The 27,997-nt window shown below is 44.2% G+C and overlaps 2 protein-coding genes across 2 annotated transcripts; one reads left to right on the top strand and one right to left on the bottom strand.

Moving 5' to 3' along the window:
• Positions 1–295: 295 nt before the first annotated feature.
• On the bottom strand, positions 296–11,325 carry rpgra (retinitis pigmentosa GTPase regulator a). Its single transcript, XM_071207019.1, has 14 exons — positions 10,549–11,325; positions 10,172–10,297; positions 9,986–10,078; positions 9,114–9,176; positions 8,544–8,702; positions 8,305–8,454; positions 8,050–8,208; positions 7,144–7,299; positions 6,900–7,024; positions 6,580–6,786; positions 5,604–6,108; positions 5,415–5,506; positions 1,389–3,608; positions 296–1,338 (listed from the first exon to the last, which is right to left on the bottom strand). Exons 1-14 carry the CDS (start codon positions 10,577–10,579, stop codon positions 340–342), a joined length of 5,085 nt encoding a protein of 1,694 aa, XP_071063120.1. The 5' UTR covers positions 10,580–11,325; the 3' UTR covers positions 296–339.
• Positions 11,326–11,463: 138 nt separating this feature from the next.
• On the top strand, positions 11,464–27,906 carry pfkla (phosphofructokinase, liver a). The gene is made up of 22 exons (XM_034110561.2): positions 11,464–11,731; positions 12,464–12,537; positions 12,653–12,730; positions 13,619–13,808; positions 14,393–14,558; positions 15,041–15,085; positions 15,168–15,276; positions 15,454–15,549; positions 21,402–21,494; positions 21,692–21,817; positions 21,914–21,978; positions 23,821–23,884; positions 24,183–24,329; positions 24,434–24,504; positions 24,746–24,833; positions 24,935–25,087; positions 25,832–25,996; positions 26,089–26,150; positions 27,110–27,221; positions 27,334–27,433; positions 27,531–27,636; positions 27,725–27,906. The coding sequence occupies exons 1-22, from the start codon at positions 11,647–11,649 to the stop codon at positions 27,870–27,872; spliced, it is 2,343 nt and encodes a 780-aa protein (XP_033966452.1). The 5' UTR covers positions 11,464–11,646; the 3' UTR covers positions 27,873–27,906.
• The last annotated feature ends 91 nt before the right edge of the window (positions 27,907–27,997 follow it).

The following is a 27,997-nucleotide window of genomic DNA, read 5'->3' as shown; positions in this document are numbered from 1 at the left end:
CTCTTTGTTGTTGATGCTTTGACTTCTTCCTCCTCTTCCTCCTCCTCGCTAGCAGGAATTTCACCACGTTTGACATTAGAAGCCTTTCCTTTTCCCTCACTCTCCTCCTCTTCCTCACTTTCTTCGTTAGCGTCTTTCTCACTCTCCTCCTCTTCATTTCCATCAGAGTCACTATCTTCTTCCTCCTCTTCTTCATCCTCTGTAACCTCCCCCTTACTCTCCTCCTCCTCCTCCTCCTCCTCCTCCTCCTCCTCCTCCTCCTCCTCCTCCTCCTCCTCCTCCTCCTCCTCCTCTGTAACCTCCTCCTTACTCTCTTCCTCCTCCTCTTCCTCATCCTCCTTACTCTCTTCTTTCCTCTTCCTCCCCTTCTTCATCCTCTGTAACCTCCCCCTTACTCTCTTCCTCTTCTTCTTCATCCTCTGTAACCTCCTCCTTACTCTCTTCCTCTTCCTCATCCTCCTTACTCTTTTCTTCCTCCTCCTCCTCTTCTTCCTCATCCTCTGTAACCTCCTCCTTACTCTCCTCCTTACTCTTTTCTTCCTCCTCCTCCCCTTCTTCCTCATCCCCCTTACTCTCTTCTTCCTCCTCCTCCTCTTCCTCCTCCTCTTCCTCCTCTTCCTCCTCTTCTTCCTCTGTAACCTCCTCCTTACTCTCTTCCTCCTCCTCCTCTTCCTCCTTACTCTCTTCTCCCTCCTCCTCTTCCTCCTCCTCTTCTCCCTCTGTAACCTCCTCCTTACTCTCTTCTTCCTCCTCCTCCTCTTCCTCCTTACTCTCTTCTTCCTCCTCCTCCTCTTCCTTCTTACTCTCTTCTCCCTCCTCTTCTTCCTCATCCACTGTAACCTCCCCCTTACTCTCTTCATCCTCCTCTTCCTCATCCTCCTTACTCTCTTCTTCCTCCTCTTCTTCCTCATCCGCTGTAACATCCTCCTTACTCTCTTCCTCTTCCCCCTTACTCTCTTCTTCTTCCTCCTCTTCCTCCTCCTCTTCTTCCTCTGTAACCTCCCCCTTACTCTCTTCTTCCTCCTCTTCTTCATCCTCTGTAACCTCCTCCTTACTCTCTTCCTCATCCTCCTTACTCTCTTCTCCCTCCTCTTCACCCTCTTCTTCCTCTTCTTCCTCATCCACTGTAACCTCCCCCTTACTCTCTTCTTCCTCCTCCTCTTCCTCCTTACTCTCTTCTCCCTCCTCTTCTTCCTCATCCACTGTAACCTTCCCCTTACTCTCTTCTTCCTCCTCCTCCTCCTCTTCCCCCTTACTCTCTTCCTCATCCTCCTTACTCTCTTCTTCTTCCTCCTTACTCTCTTCTTCTTCTTCCTCCTCCTTACTCTCTTCTTCCTCCTCCTCCTCCTCCTCCTCCTCCTCCTCCTCCTCCTCCCCTTACTCTCTTCCTCATCCTCCTTACTCTCTTCTTCTTCCTCCTCCTTCCTCCCTTCTTCTTCTTCTTCCTCCTCCTCCTTACTCTCTACTTCCTCCTCCTCTTCTTCTTCATCCACTGTAACCTCCTCATCTCCATCACTCTTTTCACCTTGATCTTCCTCATCTTCCTCTTCCTCCTGAACACTGGCATCCTCATGCTTCTCACTTTCGCTCGAATCTTTTTGATCCTCAGTTTCTTCCTCCTCCTCCTCTTCGTCAACCTTGTTTTCTTCTTCTTCCGAGACAGATGCTGAAGTGTCGCCTCGGGGCTCTGACTCTTCACCACTTTCATCTTCTTCATCCTCACTCACCTCACTTTCTTCCTTTTCTTCTTCATTGTCTTCCTCCTCGCTGTCACTTCCCTCCACACTTTCCTCAAACTCACTCCCTTCTCCACCTGCTTCCTCACTGCTTTCTTCCTTCTCCTCGTCAGCTTCTTTGACCTCACTGTTCTTACTTCCTTCTTCCTCTTCCTCGATGCAGGCTGTTTCCTCCTCACCATCTTCCTCTGCAGTTTCATTATCTTGTTCCTCCTCAACAGAAACACTCTCACTTTCTTTACTTCCCTCCTCCTCCTCCTCTGCTTCGTTGTTCCCCGCCTCACTTCCACTCTCCTTATCTTTCCCCTTTCCCTCACCTGCACCGTCTTCCCTCACGTGATCCTTGTAGGTTTCCTCGTCTTCTTCATGTTCTTGCTGGAAAGTTTCCACTTCTGCACCCCTTCTGTTCTTCCCCTCAGTTTGTGAACATTCCACGTCATTGTTCCCCACCTCCTGTTGCGACTGAGACGTATTGTTACTTTCTTCATTCTTATTGACCTGAACATCTTTCTTTGAGCTTTCTGCTTGTGGATTTGAAGAAGACTCCGACAATGTTGTGGAAAAGGAAGGTTGCATAACGGCGCTCTGCTTTGTGAATTGCTTGTCTCGGCTGGGTGTTTTGGGGGGTGTAGAGTCAGACTGGAAGCCCCGTTCTCTTGTCCCCGCCTCACTAAGGACCCCCATAGCTGCACCTGCTATTCCAACAGCAGGAAGAAGAGAGGCTGCGGTACTGATGATTTCCCCCCACTTTGGCTTTTCTTCAGTGAGGCTCTGAGTGTCCTCTCTGCGTAACCCAGCAGCACGCAGGTCTCTATCAGCAGGTTCAGGGCCCTGCAGGGACTTGGCTCCACAGACAGAGAGGACCTCTGCTCTCCGAGTGCTTTGTGAGGAAATAGGGTTACATAGCACTTCAGCAGATGCATCCTGCTGTGATAACAGCGGGCTGGATGCTTCAGTCTGCTTACTTCTGGGCTTTGCCTTCTTATTACCTTCAGAGTCAGCTTTAACTCCGTCTTCTTCTGCTCTTGGTTTTGCCTTTATTTGAGATTCTTTTGTCATCTTTTTGTCTTTTACCGTAGCACTGTCACCTTCAGGTGTCTTCTGCTTACCTGCAGTTGTACTATTCATCTTTTGAGCTTTGTTTAACTCATCTTTCACAACTTTTCCTTTGCCTTTAACGGGCGTAATTCCTGCACTTTTATTTTGTATTTTCCCTGGTAGTGCTTTTACACCAGGTCCTTTGTTTTGACCTTTTCCAAGGGCGGATTTAACCTTGAGCGAATCTCTTGATGGAGTTGTTTTTAATCGTCGTGTCTCCTGTTGCATCTCTTCTTCAAAAGGTCTCACCTCGGTGGTTTCTCTCTGAATTTCTTCATGTTTTTCTACGGATGACAAACTTTCACTTTGGACAGATATGCTCGTGATGTCCTTTCCCTCTGTTACATTAAACACTTCTTCTTTCATATCCTCTTTGTTTATTATACTTTCTTTCCCATTTCTATGTTTTCTGTCATCTGCCGTCCCTTCAGTCGTTCTCTGCGGGGCTTCAGTGAGTGTCTTTCGGACAGATTGTGGAGTTTTTGGACTCGGTGATGATAGTTTTTTTGATTTAAAATGGGAAGATTGATTTTGAGCTTCATGACTTTTTATTTTAATGGTCGGCTTTGTAATGTTCTCTTTGCCTTTAGATGAGACTTTTTTAGGTGTGTTTTTTAGACTCCTTGGTGGAGTCAGTTCTTTCTTTAAAGAGCCCTTCAGGCGCTCTGTGACTGAAGCCTTAGGAGAATCTTGTTCTGCCTCCCCATTGAACTGTTTAGCAAACAACCCTGCCTCTTCCGTAGTTCCTATAGGAGGCCTGCCTTTCTTCTTGTCCTATAATAAATCATAGAGAGAGGGATTCAGTCAGATGTGAAAATAAAAATAAAGCTGACAGAAAAGGTCATATGACTGAAAATACTGTGTTATAAAAATGGAACGTTTTAGAAGTGCAGCAGCAGACCTGCAATCAACGTGTCTGCATGCGTAGTTTTGGCATTTTATGTTTTGTGTCTTTTACTGCCAAAAGCATGTCCGCTCTAGTTTGAGGAAGCAATTTCTTGTTCAAAGACAGACTTCAGTACCTCAAGCAGAAAAGATTACAAGCATTTGCACTATGTTACAATATTTGTGGATGCCATTTGTTAAAATCTTCTGAAATAATTACCAATATAAATCAGCATTTTTGTTAAAGCACAAGGAAAATGATGGGTTTTCTTTGCAGAATAGTCATAATGGGAAAACATTATGTTGATGACTCATCAATACATCTGTCACTAGGTGTAAATACATATGTGGTAGGAGGTAAAGGAAACCATGGTGATGGTTGAGAGAAGATGAGAGGAATCCTTATTTTTCCAAAGGAACTATATAAAAACAAACGGTGGTTTTTCTGGGGTCAGTCGGGTGTGATGTACACATGTTCATGCATTCAACTTCATAGCAGACTTTAAAATGCATGTTCAATAACTTGTGGCGTATACTTTACTGTAGAGATAGACATATTATACTCGCTTCATTTCAGATTTTTGACACACAATTAATATTTGGATTTTAAAACATGCACACAATCGCTTATTCAGTTAGTTTCTAAGTCCTTAACCTAGTCCTTAAAGTCTCATTTAGAAAAGCCAGAAGACGTTTTTTTAAATGAATTTTTTGCCAATTAACTTGTTTCAACTTGTATCTCAATCTATATGAAATAAAACCCATTTAGTAAGCTTTGCTGATAAAACCTGTGTCAGATTTTGAATGCATGACTTACACTTATAATGAAGTATTTTAATTGGTAGTTTGTCTTAAATAAAAGGCCATGTATTCTCCTTCCACCACTGCACATGAATGCACATGCAGACACACTTATCATTACAGCTGGACAGAATTGGGATAGTGAGCGCTGCGTGTTGTTCTAAATTACACAACAACGCTGGAGACTCTTTCACAGCTTGCTTCATCTCTGGCTGGGGAAAAACTGATATGATGTGGCAAGATTCCTGCCAACGTTTTCAATGCATCATGTACATGTGTGTGCATGTGTGTGAGAGTTTGTGTGTGTGTGTATTTGTTGCTCTGAACAACATCTGTGTATTGGCAGAAGCAATCCTAATCTCTGAATCTGCTTTGAGGAGACGTATTGCACATTATTGGAACACACACACACACACACACACACACACACACACACACACACACACACACACACACACACACACACACACACACACACACACACACACACACACACACACACACACACACACACACACACACACACACACACACACACACACACACACACACACACACACACACACACACACACACACACACACCCACACACACACACACACACACACACACACACACACACACACACACACACACACACACACACACACACACACACACACACACACACACACACACACACACACACACACACTGTGCTGAGCTATGCACATTTCCTGGAAAAGTCAGTGACTGTTCAACATCGCTGCTTCCTGCCCTGGAGTACACATAATCTAGACCACAACCAAGAAGCTTGAAGAGGAGAAAAAAGTTCCACTGACTCTCCGTTTATGACTCTGTGGACATTATATATTATTTATTTACTCTCCATCAAAGTCAAGAGAGTTTTCTTACCATATTAGGCCAAAAGTCAGAGTGAGATCCTTCCTCAGACAGATCCTCCTCCACATCTTCTATGGTAATTTGCCTCTGCATAGTTTCTCCCTCTGAAAACAAACAGACAGTGACTTGGTTAATAAACAGCTGCATACTAGAGTATCTATACCTAAACAGACATGTGATAAAACTATAGCTTATTATTACCTGTTGATTGCGAGGCAGGTTGCTCTTCTTCCTCACTGAGAAGTTGATTGGAAACATCACTGGAGGGTCTGTTGGGGCTGCAGGGCTCTTTAGGTGCTAAAGGAGATTCTTCAATTAAGGCTTTTTCAGTGGTTGCCTCTTTATACAGACTTTGTTCTGGCGTACTATTAGGAGATATTGATGTGTCATGATTGTTTAAATACTCTGGTGATAGTATGGGAGAAGGCAACTCGGATGTAGACCTATAGGAAGCAGAGGATTTCTTCTGAGAGGTGTTTGATGACTGAGAATGTGGGCTCGATGGTTGAGATGAGATCACTGGAGATCTGGGGGAGAGTGGGGGGCTTAGTGCCACTTCTGATTGTGGTTTAGGGTATGATGTAGGGGTAGTAAAGTCCTTTGAGAGTGTTTTGGGGGTTGGAATATTTCTGGATGTTTGCCAGGAGGTGTTGAGGAAACCAGAATTTAGACGTGGGAGGTTGTGAAACATCTCCTCAGAGATTCCCTGAAAGAGGAGAGGAAAAAACAGCCAAAAACATCAGTGAGTTAAAGATTTGAACCACATCTATGGAGCTCCCCCAACCAGTGAGGAAGTGGCACTGCGGCAGAGCTACAGCTTAGTGTAACACTGCCCCCTACTGGAGTTAGAGTGTCATTACAATCATCTAAAGCTGAGATAACAAATGTTCTACTCTAAAATTATTTTTGCATCATAATACCCATTTCATTATTGAATAGGTTATAGTAGTAAAGTAAATTGTAATGGAAAAACAGTTGTATTGCTTAGAATGATTTATTATTATATCACATATCTAGGTAATAAGTTTGCTACAGGTGTGATGGTGCTGAATTCCCACACAAAGGGATAAAATAGCGTCTACTATCACAAAGATCCCACTTTTAGTTTATAGGTGTCTAAAAAAGTGTGCGAACTTGATCTCGCCTGGAAAATAAGTACCAATGGGTAGGTTCTCACTTTTTGTCTGTGGCGGGCTCGAGCAGCGATCGCTGAGAGTGGGACGATTAAATTAGGATCAATCAAAGTGTCCAGCAGCAGGAGTTCTTGATAATTTGGCTCCAAAAAGGTATCTGTGATTGTCACATCTTCCTCTGGCAACACTTCTTGACTCTCTGGTGGTCTGGGTGCTGCAGTTACCAGCATGTGGTTTCCACCGCAGGACACCTAAGCATGGGGTAAAGCTTGGTAAACTGCACATATACAGGGGTTTTTAGGCCAAAAGTGTTTCGGGTATGGATGACATAACCATCCTGAGATGTTGCTCAATATTCACTTACTATTAGAACATTGTACTTTAGGAAACGTGTGCAGAGGGCCGGGCTGAAGTGGTTGATAAGGTTATCCTGCCCTAAACCCAGTTTCCCATGACGACAGTTACCAAACGTGTAGAGAAGCCCGCTGTCTTTGGAGGAGGAGGACAATTGCATTAGATAAAGTTTCATTGAATTGCTGGACATTTCAATGATGAAAGGTTGCCAGGCTGCATCATAATGAGCAGAATGAGCTTTAGAGATTGCTTACTTGTGATCACAGCGGTGTGGTTTTCTCCACAGGCGACATGTTTGATACTGCTGTTAGAAAAGTGCTCCAGTGGTTTTGGCAAATCGACTTCAAACAGAAATGTCCCGTGGCCCAGCTGACCGTACTGACCTCGGCCAAACGTGTATACGTTCTCCTCTGGCAAAGCAACACAGGCACAATGAAACAAATCACTTATATAAACCGCAGGGGTGGAAAGCATGTACATTTACTGAGCATGTTCATTTACATTTCAAAGAGAAAAACAAATATGTTTACCTCGCTACATGTGTTTGATTGCTTGGGGTATTTAGTCGTTTGCATAGTGCAAAAAACTACAAACCCATTGCTGTGAGAAGTCATTCAAGCTCGTTTTAATAGAAGTCAACTACAATCTAGAATAAGGTGACATTGTTCTTGAAACTAAAGCAGGTCATATTTATCTTGTCGTCTTCCATGATTTTTACAATCTTTTCTTAAATATTCATGTTGGAAACAGGTTGAATGTATCTAATTAGACTACATTGGAGATTTGTGAAAATGTAAAGATTTGTTCATTTAATAAAAAAATTAAATCAGTTTCACCTTGAGTCGCTAACATTAAAGTGTTGCTTACATGTTAATACATACCATAGTTGATATAAATTAATGAAATGTTTGTCTGCATAAGGAGTACTTGTTGTTGTTTAGTTACAATTAACTGATAATGTACTTTTACTTGAGTAAAACTTAACTTAACTAAGTGCAGGACTTTCACCTAGTAAAGGATCTTAAAACGTCTTCCACCACCGATTAACCTAGGACGGCTAGGATGGGAAATGTTTGAATTTGTAATATATCTATAACATAACAGTCAAGTGTGTCCTGGAGAAAGGTGTCAGCAGAAATGTCTCTTATCTGTTCTTCTACCTGTGAGTGCCACGGTGTGCTCGCCTCCACAAGAAACCTGCGTGACATGACCTACAATCCCTTGCACCCGCTGAGGGACTCTGTGATTGGCCAGCTGCTCCCCCTGGAGACCAAGCCTTCCATTCGCGCTCTCGCCAAACGTGAAGAGATCTCCGTCCGCTAGAACAACAAAACCAACACAATATTGTTGGTTAAATAGACACTTAAACTGGGTGGGCGGTGTCTTTTGCTGTGTTTGGTTGGACTTTGCTGTACCTGTGACAAATGCTGAGTGGTGGTACCCACAGGAGACCCAGATCACCGCCTCACCAACACCCACCTCTCTGGGTTCTGCTGAAAAACCCTCATCCCCCAAACCAATCTGACCCTGAGAGTTGTCTCCCCACATGAACAGCCTCCCATCCTCTAGCAACACAAACACAGGGAGGCACACTATTATGAGTACATTTTACTACGGAAACAACTCTTACATTATTATTAGTCACTGTTTGAACCTGTTAAGGCAGCTGAGGTATTGCATCCAGCAGAAAGCTTTTTGATTGGTGCATAGCCGCAGAAGGGTTGCAGCAGGAGGAAGGATGAAGTGTTGTCGTGGTGAGCCAAACCGAGCTGCCCCTCTTGGTTTCTGCCAGCACTGTAAACACTGCCCTGCCCTAAAAAATTCAATTACAAAACTGAGAACATGTTCAAAGGAACACGTTGGATGTTTTGAAGAGGGGTGTGTGTGTGTGTGTGTGTGTGTGTGTGTGTGTGTGTGTGTGTGTGTGTGTGTGTGTGTGTGTGTGTGTGTGTGTGTGTGTGTAATCTATTCCTAGCTAAAGTATTACAAGCCCTGAGTAAGGAGAAACACACTGTAGTAATAGACAAAGACAAAACATAAAGAGAAGGCCCACCTACAACATGAATTTAAGTTTAATATATATTTAGACCGTTTTTTTAAACTTAAGTTGCCGTAGTTTTTGACAGGCAACTTATACGCTGTGGAACTTCATTCAACCCCACCTCAAAAGATCCAAACTCACACTTCAAGGAAACATTCTGATATTGTTTAAGTATCATCTTACATGTGGAGACGATTGTGTGATCCCTCCCACAAGCCACAAGCTTCACCTTCTCAGACTTTAAGGCTGAAAGGAAAAAAGTACAATTTTACTGAAATACCACAAAGAATGCTCCTCAGTCTATGTTTAAATTAGGCTAAGACAACAAGTTGATTGATAGTTTAGTCGATTTAAATTCATTAATAGCAAGTTAGTTTGATTATATATTAATTTGCATGAGTAATTATTTGGTTTCAGTTTCTAAAATTGTGAGGGATTTATGTTCTTCCTTATCTAATGTGATAAAAAAACGGGACATATTTGGGTTTTGGTATGTTGGTCAGAATAATAAGGTGGAAGAAGAACTCAGATCTTTTATTTAAGCAAAAGTAGCAATAACACATTGTAGAAATACTCTTGAGCAGTAAAAGTCATGCATTAAAAAATATTTTTAACATACAAATATACTATAAGCACCAACGTTAATGTCTTCATTAATGTATTCACTTTAATGTTGAAGCTGGTAAAGGTAGAGCTTGTTGAAATGACTGTATACTGCCAAGTACCTCAGAATGATATGGTACAATATTTATGTCAATGTTTTCATAACTTTGGAAAAACATATTGATTTTAAAGTTGGGCTTTTTCACTGTTTCCCTGACATTTGATCAAATCAAGTTTTATTTATAAAGCACATTTAAAAGCGATTTTTGGTCGAGCCAAAGTGCTGAGTACATGTAATAAAAACACATTACTACAATCACAATAAAAAACAATAAATTACAACAGATGTAAAAAACACAGGGAACAGTCAAGCGATAAAAGGATTGGCAATTGGCATAATGTTCATTTAAAAGCATAATCAAAATTCACAGTTTAATTGTAAAGTAACTCACCTTTCACAAAGGCAGGTTTGCTGGCAGCAGGCTTAGATCCAATCCCCAGTTGGCCCCAAGTATTACCACCAAACATGAGCAGCCTGCCATTTTCTGCAGGAATAAGAATTGTTCAATCAGTTTATACAGAAAACCCACTACACATAGTAAATATTAATAAATAAAACGTGCAAAGGTTGTATGCACCTGTGGTGACAGCCGTGTGCTCCCAGCCACAGGAGATGTGCACAGTCAGGTCATTTTTCAACCAGAATGTACTAGGCACGTTGTCAGCAAAAGTGCTCTTTCCAAATGTAAAGATGGCTCCTGTTTCTGAAGACAAATGTAAGATTCCATTTTAAACTGCCTTTGATAGGAAAATTAGACATTAACTTACTCTTCTTTACCTTAACCCCGGCTAAGTCCTAACCTGCTGTCAAATCTCAAGCTATTTAAGTAGCAGCCTGACAGAAATAGCACAGGTCAACCGTGTGGCATCGGGAGCAGAGAGCCAGGTAAGCACGCCTCATAAAGAAGAGTAATATATGTGCCAGGTATTCATGTGTAGAAGTTAGGTATCTCACCGGGTATGTCCACATCGTCCTGTCCGGTCATCTCAATGCATCCCTCTCATCTCCTCACCGTGCGACTCGGTGCCGACCATAGGTGCCGACTGACAGGTGGATCAGGATACGTCATAGAGGGGCTGGACTCAGGAGCAACCTGCCCAATGGCTAGCATGTGAAGTTAGTCACAGGAAACCGATATAAGTTTAACAAAATTATTGAAACTGTTTTTGTTTTAGCACTATCGATATAACTGCATATTCCTTGATGGTATCTCATGATCCATCTATCGTTGCGTTCCTGTTGTGTGTCGGTCTGTATGTCCGTCTGTCTTGTCTGTCTGTTTGCCGGATAACAGTTTGCTACTCTGTTCCAGAAACATTTTTAATCTTGTGAAATGTCAGTAGCGGTGCTCTGTGTGTAACGTTTTTCCAAAGATGTATGTTTACGGAAGCAGGGTGGATATGTGCCGGCTGTGATTGGTTGTTCCTCGTCACATGACAAGTGGTGCTGGCTGCTGCGTCCCAAAGTTTAAATACTTTCAAAAGAAGGACACAGCCGCATGATGTGTACGGCCTTCTTATTATACATCCATGGTACGGCCACATTGAGGCATTGCGCACTGCATTGAGGAGTACTTGTCTGTACTGTCTTACGAACTGCTTTGATTGATTTTCCTCAGAAAAACGTAGTAGCAGAGCGTCTTTCCGTTGCGCTGCGACAGCACACTTGTTTAGGGGGTTGTCTTGATATCATATATTAAGAGCAAAGCATAACGTTTTAAGACAGCACTTTGCCTTAGAAATCAAGACTCGGGAGTATTCGCGTATTGTTGTAGGCGCTCCCAGCTGCATGCTCCTCCTTGGTGGGGGCGGGCACTCCTCTGCAGGACACTGGATGATAAACTAACGCCCACTCTGCAGGGCGGAGTCATGCACGCTCTGGTAGCTGACATCCGCTTATATCTATGGCTTTTATACACAGTCCATGGAGTCAGTTTACTGCCAACAAGGACGAACCACCTGAACGTTACTTTAAGAAAAGCTTTATTTTTCTAGCTAACGGATATTTCTTAGTTTTTCTCCCGGTTACACTGTTGCAAACTGAGAGGTCAAAATGAACTCTATTGACCTGGAGAAGCTGAAGATGACGGGAGCTGGTCGAGCCATGGCCGTGTTGACCAGCGGTGGAGATGCACAAGGTGACTTTAAACAAAACACATATATTACAGTTAGCTTATACAGTACAGCCATTCTTTAAGTAAACGTTGATATTAAGCTTACTTTTTGCAACAAATGTAAACATTGGACATCTGCTCGTGTGTCAAAGGCATAGACTAAAGGTCAAAGGTCGTGTATGAGCAGTCGAAATAACGTAATTTACTAATTATATTACCCAATTCTGAACAATTTCATGTACATTTCTTGAGTACTAGAATGTTTTCCTACTTACATATTTCTTCTCCACTACAACTTATTGACTTAAAAATAGAATTTGTTATACCAGGCACTACATGCATTTATTTACTGATAGTTTGCATATTAGAGTTAACACAACACAATATAACAAACAAATTAATGATGGCACATAATCCTACTTATATAATACTTTAACTTGTACGTTTTCAAGCATATGATTCATGTGTTATACTTTCAATACAGTGAAATTAGTAATGCAGGACTTTTACTAAGTCGTAGCAGAATGTTTCTACACTGTGGTACTATTACTTCAAAAATCTTCTACCTCCTGTACCTCACATAGAGTGTTAGGGACCGTTCAACTAATGCTTGTAGGTCATTGTTACTATTTCCACAGAGTGGGTGGCACTTTTGCCCAATGAGAAATAATTAAGTCATATCCATTGTTTGATTGCACGGTTATTGTGAGTAATGAGAAACAGAGGTGAATCTAATCATTTCATTAAACTCTCCAGGGATGAATGCTGCTGTCCGAGCTGTGACCAGAATGGCCATCTATATGGGGGCCAAGGTCTATCTTATTTATGAGGTAAACAAGTATCTTTAATATGACCCTAATAAAAATGGAGTTTGCTCTTTATTCTTGTTGACTTGCCCACATTGCTATTTTTAACAGTAACACACCATTGGAAATTACTTTTCAGGGATACCAGGGCCTGGTGGATGGGGGAGACAACATCAAACTAGCACACTGGCAGAGTGTGACCAACATCATCCAACTGGTGGGTTGAAACAAAATCATCAATCCCTCGACAGCAGTGGTGAATCTAGCTATAATTATTTACAGGTTTCCACCTATCCTGCATTAATTGTATCTTGATTTATATTTTTTTCTATTCATTGTGGTTAAAATATCTCTCTTTTTCTCTTTCCTTTTCATGTATTTACTAGGAATTTTATAATTTAATCCATCTCCTCTCATCGCTTCTCTTCCTGCCTGTCTAATTCTGGTTATACCCTGGTAAGGGGCCTTGCTGCATGTGCTCTCAGCCGTATTAGTTGAATAATTGGAAAGTTACTTTTCATTATACGCTATCCAACTGTCCCCTTTGCATTGCATAGTATCCAGACACGTACACACTCTGTATTGCACTGTTTATTAGCTTGTGTGCTGGTGACCCCTTAGCAATTTTTCAATTTACAAGTTGTCTTAGGTTTGATGTTAATGAATTTTGAGCAGTTCAAACAAAGAGTAAATGTCCCCTCTTCAAGGCTGTTTCAATTGAATAACTTTTAGTGTTCGAGATTAACAATTTTTATGTAGCAGAATGTGATTTTTCCTACTAACTATGCTAATATTGTTTTAGGACCCCTTAGTTTATTATTGAGTCCCTTTTCCTGGGGGTCACCATCCACAACTTGGTAACCTCGCTGTAAAGCAGGTGGATGGCAGGTTTCACTCGGCATTAAAACACAAATATATCTGGAGTGACTGCTTGTGATCTAGCTCTGTTTCTAACCGTCCACGTCAGACATTTGATTTATCTAACAACACCATCAGGACGCTGAGCTAAAGGAAATATTTCTGTATCTTTGCAGCACATGATTTCAGTGACAGATTACTATGTCCTGTTAGTCTTGATTTTGTTTGTGTGTAATCTCCTCTGCAGGGTGGGACTGTGATAGGCAGCGCCCGATGCAAGGCCTTCACAACTCGTGAGGGCAGGCTGGCTGCTGCCTCCAACCTGGTGAAGAAAGGCATCACCAACCTGTGTGTGTGTGGCGGAGACGGCAGCCTCACCGGAGCCAACATCTTCCGCAGCGAGTGGAGCAGTTTGCTGGAGGAGCTTGTACAGAAAGGTGACGCAATCTCATTGTCCACTTGTCACTGTGTAGTTTACCCTAATTATGTACTTTTACTGCATTCTGGCTACAGCATGGTACATACTATGCTGAAAAGTCCTACATAGTAATTTAACATTTCCTCAATAAAATGTCTAAAACTAACTCCACCTATGATATATATTCGGTTAAATTGTTATCTTATTCCAAATGTTTCAAAGAACCCTTAAACCTAAAGATATCTGTTATTTTAATTAAAGTAAACGGTCCGTTTCATTTGGTGGCCCAAAATGGAGACATATCACCTTTGGCAGGTGTTGTAGTTGTTTTGCCAGAATCTGTCCTAAATTCACTTTTTACTCAGTTGCAACCCACATATTTATATTTAAAAAGCTAATGGTTGTTTTTAAATATATATTTACTATATATATATATATTTATATACTGTGTTTTTAGAGAAACAAGCTGAACAAACGTTGGCAGTAGCCAAATGTCCTCTGAAACAACACTTGATACAGAAGTAATGATTTTATGTTGTTCTGGTGTGTTAAATTGTAAGCTGCTAGAATAATATCTATAACAATGCACGTGTGTCTCTTCAGGAAGAATCACAGACACTCTGGCTAAGCAGCATGGCCACCTGAACATTGTGGGGCTCGTGGGCTCCATCGACAACGACTTCTGCGGCACGGACATGACGATCGGAGCCGACTCTGCTCTGCACCGCATCATGGAGATAATTGATGCTATCATGACAACAGCACAAAGGTCAGGCACCGAGTGACATTGAACAGTGGCAGCACAAAAGCAGATGGTATTTCATCAAAGCAATTATAATGAGATCCCTTCTTACTAAATAAGTTATAGAATATGAAGATGCAACAATAACGCAGTGGTAAATATACAGTTTATACTTATAGCTGTGATAGATGGTATCAAACTACAGCTGAAATGATTAATCGATTAGTCCCTAAAAAAAATATTTTTGAAAATAATTAGTTGGTATTATAATATTAATATAGATCATTTCAAATATATAGCAACAGTAGCTCTCTCATGAGTGTTCCGACTTTATCAGACTTATCATAATATGTGTATGTACCTGCATGGTGTAATTGGAATGCAATCGTGTTCTACCCCTGTCCCATTCAAGCCTCTTTGGCATGTGATCTTGCCTGGACTTGCTCCCTTAGAACTAGGCAGGCTGCAAAATGTTTTGTTTCATTATAAATCTTGTGTACCTCCTCCAGCCACCAGCGCACATTTGTTCTGGAAGTTATGGGGCGACACTGTGGGTGAGTAGTAATACTTTGACCAATTCGTCCATCCTTCACATAATGCCACTGGATAAAGCTAATGATCGTGATATCCCTCCAGATATCTGGCCCTAGTGTCAGCACTGGCCTCTGGGGCAGACTGGCTCTTCATTCCAGAGGCTCCTCCCCAGGAAGGCTGGGAGGACCAGATGTGTGCCCGTCTAGAGGGGGTAAGATGAACGAAAAGATCAAAACAAACAGTATATATTCGCCCCGGCACTTGTGTTTTCACAGGAGAGGGTTTTAAAGTAGGGGATTAATAAACATGTTCTTTGGTCTACAAACATTTCAGGGATAAAGCTTACTGACTACTGCTTGTTCTGTTTTTCTTAATTTTTTACCTCAAGAGCCGCACAACGGGGTCAAGACTCAACATTGTAATCCTCGCAGAAGGAGCCATTGACAGAAATGGCAAGCCCATCACTTCAACTTATGTAAAAGAAGTAAGTTTAAAGATTTAAGTTTTAAGATCTCAGTGTTTCCCCTCAGTTGAGCTGCTCATTCTTCCTCCTACCAACACACCAAATTCCACTCTCCAATGAAAGATTAACTAACTGATCAATATGTCTCAGTGCTCTCTCCACGTGAAAGGCACCAGTGCAACATTTCATCACTTCCATCAACCTTCACATGGAACAATGAGGGCAAACAGCATCACTTATCTGGTTGAATTGAATATTGAAGATTATGAAGGCAAATTTAAACTGCAAGATATCAGTTTGTTCAAAGTTCTCATTCATAACACTCCGTTCGATGTCTCACTATGGGATGCGCCTCATCGCGGAGCAAACGGAAGCATCAATCTCATTACGCCAATCCTGATTGGCTGGTGATCTTGACGTCAACGTCAGGGGAAATCACCCCCTATAAGTAGCCTGCGCCACGACGCATGCGTCATTCAAACACCTCTTCTCGCTTTAGAGCACATCTCTACAGTAGCCGGGCAAGCTTCACGGTCCACAGACTGAACCCAAATACCCATTTCGGTCGACGGGCGCTCGCCGGCTACTCCTTCTGCTTCGCAGGAAGACGGTAGTACTAACGCTGTTAGTATTTAAAATCAACCTCGCCCTTCTCTTACCCGAGAAAGTAAGGTAGGTCCGATTTTTTCAAGCTAGCAGCACACCTGTTGCTAGCTCGCTCCCTCTCTACCGACACCACGGTAGCGAGGAAGTTTTCTCTTTTCTCTTCTCCACGGAGGAAGAAAGGATTTAAAGAGCATACTGCCACACCAGTCAGTATTCTCCGGGAATAAAAGACCCACACTGTCCTTATCTCCGGATTAAGGACAAGGTGGTTTTATCTTTTCTCCCGTCCCACCTGTCGAGAGCGGGCCCTCTCCACGCCACGAGGCGACCAAGATGTACGCCCCTCTACCTCACACCAGAGGAGTCAGGGGGCTTGTTTGAGACAAGCAAGACCTGCGCAGACCTGCGCAGTTGCGATCAACGTCTTGCTAGTGCGTTGCATGATGGTTAGTCATTTTGTCCGACTTGCTCTGGAGGCTCGCCCACATGAGACTTTGAAATCTCGCGGGACAAAGACGCCCGCAGCCTTGAGAGCGAGGCGAGGCGAGTTGGCGCAGTTGCTCTCCACGAGCTGCGGAAGCGAAATGCTTGATGGGAAACGGCTCGCTGGTATCTCGAGCTGAGCGCTCATTGGTGGTTTTTACCACGTGCTGCTGATGAAACTCTCCAATTGGCTGGCAAAAGTTTGTTGTTGTTTTGTGTCAGTTTTACGTCGCCACATCCATTCCCATTTTTCATCATTGTTCCACAATGTTTATCATCATGAAATTAATATCTATATATTTGATACTATACTGCTTACCGTTTTCATACTTTATATATCTTAGCATATTCATACACACTGTTCATACTGCTCTCAGGCTGATATCTAGTGTATTCATACCCCACTGTTTATTCATCATTCAATTCATTCTGTATTTTATTCTGTAGATGGTGTACATTACTTTTCACTTTACTGCTTGTTGCACCTGGTTAGAAGCTAAACTGCATTTCGTTGTCTCAGTACCTGTAATATGTGCAATAACAATAAAGTTGAATCTAATCTTGAGCAGTAACAAATGTATTTACTTTGTACATATCTGACATTAACGATTAAACACATGTGTGCATTTTTTATAAATGCAAACCGAGTCAAGCCGACTCCGGAGGTGGCGGTATGCACCTTAAAGTTGTTTGCAATCCGCCAAAAAACCGAGAGAAGAAGATGAAGAAGCCGTCTCCGAGCTGTCCGACTTCAGGCGAGCTTTTTGAGACCTCCCCCGGCTGCGATCGGCTACTCTCGTCTACTTTCGAGGCGAGCCGCAATGGGTCTCAAACAAGCCTAGGGACTCGGTGGCTCGACTCTGTGGCTGCGGGTTGAAGATCTCGGGCACAGACACACACCAGGTCTGTTCGTCCTGCCTCGGGCTGGAACACGCCCGAGGTGCTATCGACAACCCCGGCTCATGCGGACATTGCGTCCGCTTCACTGCTAAGAGCCTCCGCCGACGGTTAGCTCGACAAGCTAGCATGTCGGAACAGGACCCCCCCATGTCCATGGACCCGCCGACCGGCAGTCAGGACACGGGGGCATCCGCCACAGAGAGTGAGCCCCTCTCCATGTCGGTCTGGGGCTCACTATCTGCTATAGCTATAGAACCGGAATCCCGCGCCCTGGCAGGCCGGGACCCGGTGACGGCAAGACACGCGGGAACGGTTTCCCGCGCTCCACCAAGCTGGGGCTCCCGGTTAGACCTCACCATGGTCTCACCCGCGGAGGATGTCCTCGGGCCTGACTAAGAGGAGGACGCCCTGACGTTCCTCCTGTCCGAATCGGATGAACAGGAAGAGGACACCTTCATGTCACCGGCTCAGACTGCAAAGCCTGAGGCAAGTGCTGCTCTCCCGGGCGATGGCACACCAGCTTCGCCCGGTCTGAGCATGGACCTGCAGGCCGTGTGTAAACGCGCTGCGGTCAGACTCAACGTCCCGTGGCCCGAAATGGCCAAGGAGACCTCCAGGTCCCGCTACGAGGGAAAACATCTTCCCCAAGCAGCGGGGAAAATGAGACAACTCCTTCCAGTCTTCCCGGAGATGTTGGATGAGGTGTCGGTCTCGTGGAGAGACCGGCCCTTCAGCAACAAGGTCCCAATCCAGGGTGCCTCCTCCCTAGACTGTGACGAAATGGAGAAGCTGCCGGCATGCTGGTAGCGGCTCACCTTCTACCAAAGGTGGGCCCGTCACCAAGCAGGAACCCCACGCTGCCAGCAAAGTCGGACCGTTTTCAGTCAGCAATGACTGAAAAGGCCTACAAAGCGGCAGCGTTGTCCGCCAGGGCCCTGAATGTGTCCTCGCTGTTAACCGCCTACCAAGCGGAGCTCTGCGAGGACCTGTCGGGTAACCACTCTGGACGAGATGGCAGCGGTCACGGACATTTGTCTCCGTGTCCAACGCTGCGCCGTCCAAGCCACGGGCAAAGCAATTGGGATCATGGTGGTGCAGGAAAGAGCGAGATGGCTCAACCTCACCACTCTCCCAGACCGGGAAAAAGAGGATGTGCTGGATATGCACATTATTCCCGAGGGAGTCTTCGGCTCTGCTCTCGCCTCCATGCAAAGGAGGTGCGAGTCGAAGAAGAGGGAGGACGAGGCACTCCACCTCTGCCTCCCTCGTAGGGTCCAGCCGCTGCTCTCGCAGCAGCAGTCCTCTGCCCAAGCTTCCTCGAACTCTGCTCGGTTTAAAACACCGAAGACACAGAGGTCGCAGCTCACCCCGAGTCCCCAGCCCAGGCTGGAGACAAGGGCAGGCTGGCCTAGAAACTCTCCGGCTGCAGCTCAGGCTCAGCCAACCCAGAATTTCGGCCAGCAGTCGAGGAAGAAGAAGCGAGCGGCGTGACAGCCCCTCCTTCTCCCCTCCGTGAATGTGTTCCCGCCGCCTCAAGAGATGCCGAAACACCATCCTCAAGTCAGCACAAACACATGTCACACATTGGTTGATCATTCTGTCATAAAACATTTGCCGCTGACGCATCCAGGCTTCAGGCCGAGGGCGCAGCTCAAAAAAAATGATGAAAAGAAAATCAATAAAGCCAATAAACAGCCCGCCAATTGTTCCCCTTCTGAGAGCAGCTACGGCATCTCTCAAAAGACGGATTGTTGACGGGTCTGTGAAGGCACCACCGCCAAGCGCATGCACAATGCCGGTTGGGGCTTTAAGGGCACCACCAGCACGTGCATGCGCTGGGGCTGTGAAGGCACCACCGCCACGTGGTGATATTTTCACATCCCAGTATATTATCCACACAGGAAATATCTGAGGTTCGCATTTCAGGGGATCTGTTATGAATACAGAGTACTCCCCTTTGGTCTGTCTCTCAGTCCAAGGGTGTTTGTACGGTGTACGGAAGCCGCGATAGCCCCGTTGAGACAACAGGGCATTCGCCTGGCGACCTACCTGGACGACGGGCTGCTTCTCGCACAGTCGGAGCAGGAGGCTGTTACGCAGACAAATGTCCTCGTTAAGCACCTGGGGCTCATGGCATTGCTGGGGCTCATGGCGTCAGCCATCCTGGTTGTAAGACTGGGACGCTTACACATGAGGGAGTTTCAGCGCTGGGTGGCCGCCCTAAAACTAAACCCGTGAGAGTGATGGTTACTGTGAGATGCGTAAGGGCACTGCGCCACTGGCTGCACCCGACTTTTCTAGTACGAGGTGTGCCCATGGGTGCTGTCCTTTCACGGAAAGTGGTCACCACGGACGCATGTCTGACAGGTTGGGGAGGTATTTATGAAGGTCGCCCGGTGAGGGGTCTCTGGAGTAGAGACCTCCAGCGGGCGCACATAAATTACCTGGAGCTTTTAGCGGTGTTTCTCACCCTAATACGCTTTCTGCCTTTCCTCAAGGGACATCACGTCCTCGTGAGGACAGACAATACAACCACAATATCGTATATTAACCGCCAAGGGGGTTTGCGTTCTCTCCAGTTACACACACTGGCGCGCAAACTTATCCTATGGAGCGGTAGACGTCTCCTCTCTCTGAGAGCGACGCACGTACCGGGAGTGATGAACCTCGGGGCAGATCTGCTGTCCAGAGGTGCACCACTTTATGCAGACTGGACTCTACATCCAAGGATTGTGAGCCAGCTGTGGGTGCATTACGGCAGAGCCGCGGTGGATCTGTTCGCATCAAAAGACAACGCTCAGTGTCAGCTGTTCTTTTCGATGCGTGATCTAAATGCACCGTTAGGCGTGGATGCACTCGCACACGATTGGCCCCCGGGCCTTCTGTACGCGTTTCCACCCCTGGCTCTGATACCTCCAACTCTGGCCAGAGTGAGAGAGCAACGCCACACACTTATTCTGATAGCTCCACACTGGCCAGCTATGTACTGGCTAGCGGAGATATATCAGCTGCTGTGCGGGCAGCCATGGCAGCTCCCACTACGCAGGGACATACTGTCCCAAGCGGGGGGGGGCGATCTTTCACCCACACCCAGAGCGCTTGGCTCTATGGGCCTGGCCTGTGAGCGGTACCATGATCGGGGGTGCTTTGTCATAATGACCAAGCCCCCTGTGTCCTGGGCTATCCCTTACAAGGGCAAGCCTATTACTAAGCAACAGCTCTCCCACTGTTGTGTGGAAGCAATTGCTGTGAGGCCCATACAAGTCAGAGCTCGCAGGCACCCTCGGGTTCGCTCTTGACTCAGGGTCTGGCGGCATCCTGGGCTCTGTCCAGGATGTCTCCCTTTCAAGACATCGGTGCAAGCGGCGAGCTGGTCCTCGCTGCGAGCTCGTCCTCGCTGCTCACTTCGAGATAAGCTCGTCTGGCAATACGGGAGCTACAATATCCCATAGTGAGACATCGAACGGAGTGTTATGAATGAGAACTATAGGTTACTTACGTAACCCCAGGCCACAGAGTAACATGAAGTGAGATGTCTCACCAGACGGCCCTCCTTGCTATGGTGAAGCGAGAAGAGGTGCTTATTTTGAATGACGCATGCGTTGTGGCGCAAGCTACTTATAGGGGGTGATTTCCCCTGACGTTGACGTCAAGATCACCAGCCAATCAGGATTGGCGTAATGAGATTGATGCTTCTGTTTTCTCCGCGATGAGGTGCATCCCATAGTGACACATCTCACTTCATGTTACTCTGAGTCTGGGGTTACGTAAGTAACCTATAGTTTTCTCTCAAATGTTTGTAAAGTACGATTATCTTCTCCGGTGTGAATGGCTGGTCAATGACAAGCCAACAACAAACTGAAATGCTTCCATGTGTGTTACAGCTGGTGGTACAGAGGCTCGGCTATGACACCAGAGTGACAGTCCTCGGCCATGTTCAGAGAGGAGGAACCCCCTCTGCGTTTGACAGAATACTGGTGAGTTGGACAACATACAAATGTACATGTAAATTAATTATGACCAAAAAAAAAAGGTTATATTACTGCTTGTAATCCAAAATCGTAATGAGACAACCCAGTGTAGGCCTACGAAAACGCACATCAGGCACACAATACCTGAAATATCAAGTCTTCAGGAGGCCCCCTCTAACGGTGTGGACTCTCTTGTGTTTCAGAGCTCTAAGTTGGGGGTGGAGGCGGTGGTTGCCCTGATGGATGCCACTTCTGACACCCCAGCCTGTGTCATCGGTCTGTCAGGTAACCAGGCTGTTCGTCTGCCTCTGATGGAGTGTGTGGAGATGGTGAGTCAATCACTCTTATCTATTTTATAATTGATTTCATTAGACATACTCACAAGCATAGGTTGCTGTGTTTTTCAACTGTACCATTATTTGCAGACTAAGTTGGTGCAGACAGCCATGAACGAGAAGAGGTTTGATGAGGCTATCAAACTGCGTGGAGGGTGAGATGTTTTTCATGTATATGAAATAGTTAGAATCATTTTTAATTTAATGTAAAACAGCCTTGATGCACTGTAGATCAACACATGTGCAAGTACCTTCCATACATTTAACATCCACTCAAATTATGTTTATCATACACAAGATATATATTTAAGCAATAGCTCACGACAGGCCGTGGTATATGCTCATACCACGCAGCGGAGGGTCGACAAACCCCTTAGCTGTGATATAATGAGCATATACCACGGCCTGTCGTGAGCTATTGCTTTTATAAAACCGTTACCAAGTGTGGCAATATGAAAAAAAAATACACACTCAAATAAAATAGTCCCTCCATTGCCTTCTGCGCAAAACATAGTGGGAGGTGGTTGCTATGCAACAACACTAACAGCTAGCGAACATATTAGACAGAGAGCGTTGATCCATTATTTGGCTATTTATTTACATTCATTTAATAATTAATAATAATTCCTTACATTTATTATAGCGCTTTTTCCAGTGCTCAAAGCGCTTTACAGATACACATTACACATATTTTGTATATATGCAATGGTCACTGTGGACAATACCCACAGGAGCAAGTTCAGGTGAAGTGTCTTGCCCAAGGACACAACGGCTTTACAGACGCAGCGGCGGGTTTCACCCCTTGATCTGATGATCATTGCACAGCGCACTGCGCCACACCGTCCATCTTCACGCCTCGAAGTCATCGAGGTGCTTTTACAAGTACACATTGATATTATACATGTACTGTGGACAATACCCACGGCAATTTGTATGTTGCCGTTTATTGTGCACCCACTGAAAACCTGTCCAGCATCAGTAGCATGGCTTACGTGGTTACTTGTTGAGGTTGTTCGAGGCTGTTGCTTGGCGTGGTTAGAATATTGCTCCACTTTCTCCGGTCCCCGAGATTCGGTTTACAATAGCTCTAGAGCGAGCTTTCGCACCTGTGGCCACTAACGGTCATAATTTCTCTGCTTTGTTTCAAGACCCGCATCAGAAAGCTTTTGAATGCTGGTACTTTTCCAGTTGATCTACCTGCTCTTCACGTAGCTCTGCATGTCGTCGTTTAAGTGCTTTTTTTCTGGAGATAGGCACTGCTCAATCCACTCCTCCATAGTAAGACCCCCCCGGAGGTCGAAGTTAATCTTAAATGTTTCCATCTTATGCTTTGTAAGTTTGTTCCGTAACGGAAGAAATGTAAATATATTTATAAAACTGACAAGTCAAATCAAGCAATCTGATTGGTCGATAGTGTTTTTGCGGACCTCTTTGATTACAGATTTGAAAACATCGTTGCTTGCTTTAAAAGTAGCACAATTCATGATGTCAAACCTTGGAAAGTATCTAGATATCCCTGCCCTAATGCCAAAGGAACTGCACACTGAATATGTTTTGCCGTTTGATGTCTATGTCTGGACCGCTGCGTAAAAAGGAGGGTTTCTGCCCCGTTACTTCTCCGCTGCTTTCTTGTTCCAGTATGAAAAGCAAACTGCAGGCAGTTTGCTTTTCAGCCCAACGGTATACTGTTTTTCTCAGACGCGGAGGGATACTGACTTGTTGTGAAAAGTAACTTACAATTCTACCCGTGGTATACGCTCAGTATATCACGGCTAAGAACCAATCAGATTGCTTGATTTGACTTGTCCGTTTTATAAATATATATACACACACACACACACACACACACACACACACACACACACACACACACACACACACACACACACACACACACACACACACACACACACACACACACACACACACACACAGTATGTTGTTTTTCTGTGCAAATAATAAACATGTCCGAGCTAAAAATAAGGGTTTTGTTGCAGGAGTTTTGAGAACAACTGGAACATCTACAAATGTCTTGCCTTCCAAAAGCCTGCCCAGTATGAGGTAAGTGTCTCACTAACACACGCACGCACGCGCGCACACACACACACGCACGCACGCACGCGCACACACACACACACACACACACACACACACACACACACACACACACACACACACACACACACACACACACACACACACACACACACACACACACACACACACACACACACACACACACACACACACACACACACACACACACACACACACACACACACACAGTAGTATCCTTGCCACACAATTGCAAAGGTTAAGCACAAACATGCTTATTAATATCCGACTCTTGCTGCCTCAGAGCAACTTCTCCTTGGCTATCCTGAACGTGGGGGCTCCGGCTTCAGGGATGAACGCAGCGGGGCGCTCTGCGGTGAGGCTGGCGCTCGCTAAAGGACACAAGGTCTACGCTGTCCACAACGGCTTTCAGGGACTTGCCAATGGAAACGTAAGGGAGTCTACCTCTACATCTACACCACACTGCAGCAGATTTTAACAACAAGTTATCTGTGTGGAACTGTGAGGAGACTGTTCTCTGCTGTCTGTCTACAGGTTTTGGAGATGGAATGGCACAGTGTTGCAGGCTGGACAGGGCAAGGGGGCTCACTGCTGGGGACAAAACGGTGAGCAACAGAACAATTTCCGTAATTTAAACATTAAATATTAAATATTACTGCAACAGATTTGTTTTGTACTTTCATTAAGTTCTGGGATTTTGGACATAACAATATCTTTTTGAGCAATAATTGATGCAGGAGAGGCTTCAATTAGACAGTATTACAACGTACACCTTCTCACAGAATGTGCTATACTTCCAACTAACAAGTGTGAGATTTTTCACCTCTGTGTTATGCGCTTTTTCAGAACTCTTCCCAACAGTAACATGGAGGGGATTGTGGAAACCATCAGAAAGTTTAACATCTCAGCTCTGCTTGTAATTGGAGGGTTCGAGGTATAAGACAGAACTTCCAAAGACTGAACTTGTGTAATATGTTTTACTGACAATGTAACATCAAAGAGGTTTTTCATTCTATCTCTTGGTGACTTTTAAAGGGGTACGTAGGAGTGTTGCAGTTGTTTGAAGCCCGGGGTCTCTATGATGAGCTCTGCATCCCCATGTGTGTAATCCCTGCTACCATCAGCAACAACGTCCCGGGAACGGACTTCAGCCTGGGAGCAGACACGGCCGTCAATGCTGCCATGCAGGTAATGCTGAGCAGGCAACAAATGAACAGTGTCAATTCGATTTTTCAGGAGGATTAACACAAATAGAGACTGCATCAAGCCAGAACACCTCAAATATACAGTAATATGAGCTGCCATCCTTAGTAGGGCTGCTCGATTATGGCAAAAATCATAATCTCGATTATTTGGGTCAATAATTGATATCACGATTATTTGGGTCAATAATTGATATCACGATTATTAAAAACAATTATCCATTTACTTTGAAAACATACATTTATTGGAGAATTTTTTTTTAACAGTATGTTTTTAACAGTTTTATTTCGATTACGTTGTGTTCGTAATCGTTGCAAGCCATAATTGTAATTGCGATTAAAATACGATTAATTGAGCAGCCCTAATTCTTAGTACGATACATCTCAACTCTGTATTCTTTGTTTGAAACAGAGGTGACAGTATTTACACATAGTTTTTATCTTTAAACTTTGAAGGATAGGGAATCAGAGACACGCTCTAGTTACTTGCCAATGCCTTTTCATTTAATCAATAGCAAAGTCCACATTTTAGCATGACGCATGGTAATTCACGTAAAAAAACTTCCACTACTGGTCTTTCTAGACGTTGCATGATGGGCTTTTAAACTGTGCACAGTATTGTATAGGTGAGGGTTATACAAATAAAATAAAAACTCCACTTCTACAATGTTGACCCTGCCTTCAATTGCTAATCTCTCCATTCACTCTGCCATTTTGATTTCTTACTCAGGGCTGCGACAAGATCAAGCAGTCTGCCACCGGGACCAAGAGACGGGTGTTTGTGGTGGAGACTATGGGGGGCTTCTGTGGATATCTGGCAACCTCCACTGGCATAGCTGTGGGAGCGGACGCAGCCTACATCTTTGAAGACTCCTTCAACATCCACGACCTCACGGTGAGTCTAAAACAAGAAATGCTCTGCTGTATTCTATTTTGTCAATAATGTTCAAATCTCTCCGTCTCTTTAATTATCTCTCCTTTTGACAGACCAACGTGCAGCATTTGGCTGAAAAGATGAAGAAGGACATCCAGCGGGGTCTAGTACTGAGGTGCACCACATTAATTTAGCCATACAGAGACTATTATGAAATGAAGAAGCGAACCAAGAAAGTGTTTTTACTTAGTTTAACAGGTTTGCATGTTAATATTTGCTGAAATTAAAATACTGCTGAGGGAAAATTAGTATTTTTTTGGGCTGTACTAAATATTTCAAAGCTTCCTCGAAACATTGAAATGTTTTACTCTTAATGACGTATTCTAAGAATGATTGGTTCTCAGCTTTTTTTTGTGGATTTAGTTTGAACCCGTGTCCTGCTCTCACTCAGTTGACAATGAAGGAAAGAGAGGAGGTTTGGTCGAGACAATCAGATTTGTATTTGACTATCCTTTCCTGCTAAAACAACAACAATAAACGTAAATATCCCCCAGAGCCCTGAGGCCGCTCGGTTTCGCACATGTTCCTCCTTTAGGAGGAACATGTTTCTTGCGTCCTGCAAGAAACAAAAAGTAGGACACCAGCATAATTATATCATTGGTTTATTACCTGATTCTGCGCAGCTTTATGATCTCAGGCTGGGTTCCTCCTATCTTTGCACCAGAGCCGACTCTGTACCCACTCCACTGCTGCAACCAGTTCAGTGTTGGACAAAAAATAGGCTAAAGAGGGAAGAGTTTTATGATAGGTTTCAATAAAATGTACATACTAAAAAAACATCCTCATAAAACCTGACTAATGATTTATTTAAATTGAAGATTGTTTCTGATGATCCCAAACTTCCTCATAGAACCTCCATAGGAGCTGCCAAATGTAAATAAATATATTTTTGTCTGGAACAAAGTACCATCCTTAGAGCCACACAAGAAGGGGAAAATACCATAGATATATATTGTTTTTTTTTACTTCAATCTTAAGAACATACTGTACTGTGTTTATGGAACAATATCTCACTACACGAAACACTGTCAGAACAAGTTTTTCCTTTGTTGATAATTTTCTCTGTCATAACAGGAATGAGAAATGCCATGAGAACTACACCACAGATTTCATCCATAAGCTGTATACATCAGAGGGGAAGGGCATCTTCGACTGCAGGGTCAATGTGTTGGGACACCTTCAGCAGGTACAAGAGCCATCCACCAATGACTTCTATTACAGTGGCAATATAACATATCACTCATATCCTGGGAAGAGTCTTGCAACATATGTATTCTTCACTTGTGTTTGTACTTCAGGGTGGAGCACCTTCCCCATTCGATAGAAACTTTGGCACTAAGTTGGGCATGAAGGCAATCGAGTGGATTTCAGCGAAATTAACTGAAAACTTCCGACAAGGTAATGCACTATATAAAGTCAGTTTATAGTAAAAATTGCTCAGAAACCCAAAGTTAAAACGCCACAATTGAATCATTCCACTGTTTTTCCCCACCAGGACGCGTGTTCGCTAACTCCCCAGAAACAGCATGCGTGCTCGGCCTCAACAGGAAGGTGATCTCCTTCAACCCCATCACTGAACTCAAGGATGTGACTGATTTTGAGTAAGCAATCTCAACACTTTCATGTCAAATAACAGGAGAGTTAATTATGATTCAGTCTTAATAAAAACATGTGGTTTATGTTTTGCAGGCACCGGATGCCCAAGGTCCAGTGGTGGATTAATCTGCGGCCAATGCTGAAAATGTTGGCCAAGTACCAAACCAGCTTCTGTGAATATGTCCCAGGAGAGATTCAACATGTGACCCGGCGCTCCATCAGCATCGACTCCGGGTTCTAGACTCTCTGAAACTACAGTAAACTCTCTGCACGAACCCTTATCTGTCCTGCCTTTGTTCATTTGCAGACTACTTTCAATTTCACAGTTGTTCATGTTAACAATACTGAATACTTTTAAGACCAGCA

This window comes from Pseudochaenichthys georgianus, chromosome 21 (genome assembly GCF_902827115.2).
Source record: "Pseudochaenichthys georgianus chromosome 21, fPseGeo1.2, whole genome shotgun sequence".
NCBI classification, from domain to species: Eukaryota; Metazoa; Chordata; class Actinopteri; order Perciformes; family Channichthyidae; genus Pseudochaenichthys; species Pseudochaenichthys georgianus.
Note: the sequence above shows the minus strand (reverse complement) of the source record. Positions and strands in the feature narration are given on the sequence as shown.

What these genes read in the sequence shown, in the direction of transcription:
- rpgra (XM_071207019.1), bottom strand. Translation starts at nt 10,579, where the DNA reads ATGACCGGACAGGACGATGTGGACATACCCG. An exon ending in CCACACCGCTGTGATCACAA is followed by an intron (nt 7,025 to 7,143) that starts GTAAGCAATCTC and finishes CCTCCTCCAAAG; the next exon opens with ACAGCGGGCTTCTCTACACG. An exon ending in TAAAGTACAATGTTCTAATA is followed by an intron (nt 6,787 to 6,899) that starts GTAAGTGAATAT and finishes CCCCATGCTTAG; the next exon opens with GTGTCCTGCGGTGGAAACCA.
- pfkla (XM_034110561.2), top strand. Translation starts at nt 11,647, where the DNA reads ATGAACTCTATTGACCTGGAGAAGCTGAAGATGACGGGAGCTGGTCGA. An exon ending in GCTATCAAACTGCGTGGAGG is followed by an intron (nt 21,979 to 23,820) that starts GTGAGATGTTTT and finishes GTTTTGTTGCAG; the next exon opens with GAGTTTTGAGAACAACTGGA. An exon ending in CAGCGGGGTCTAGTACTGAG is followed by an intron (nt 26,151 to 27,109) that starts GTGCACCACATT and finishes CTGTCATAACAG; the next exon opens with GAATGAGAAATGCCATGAGA.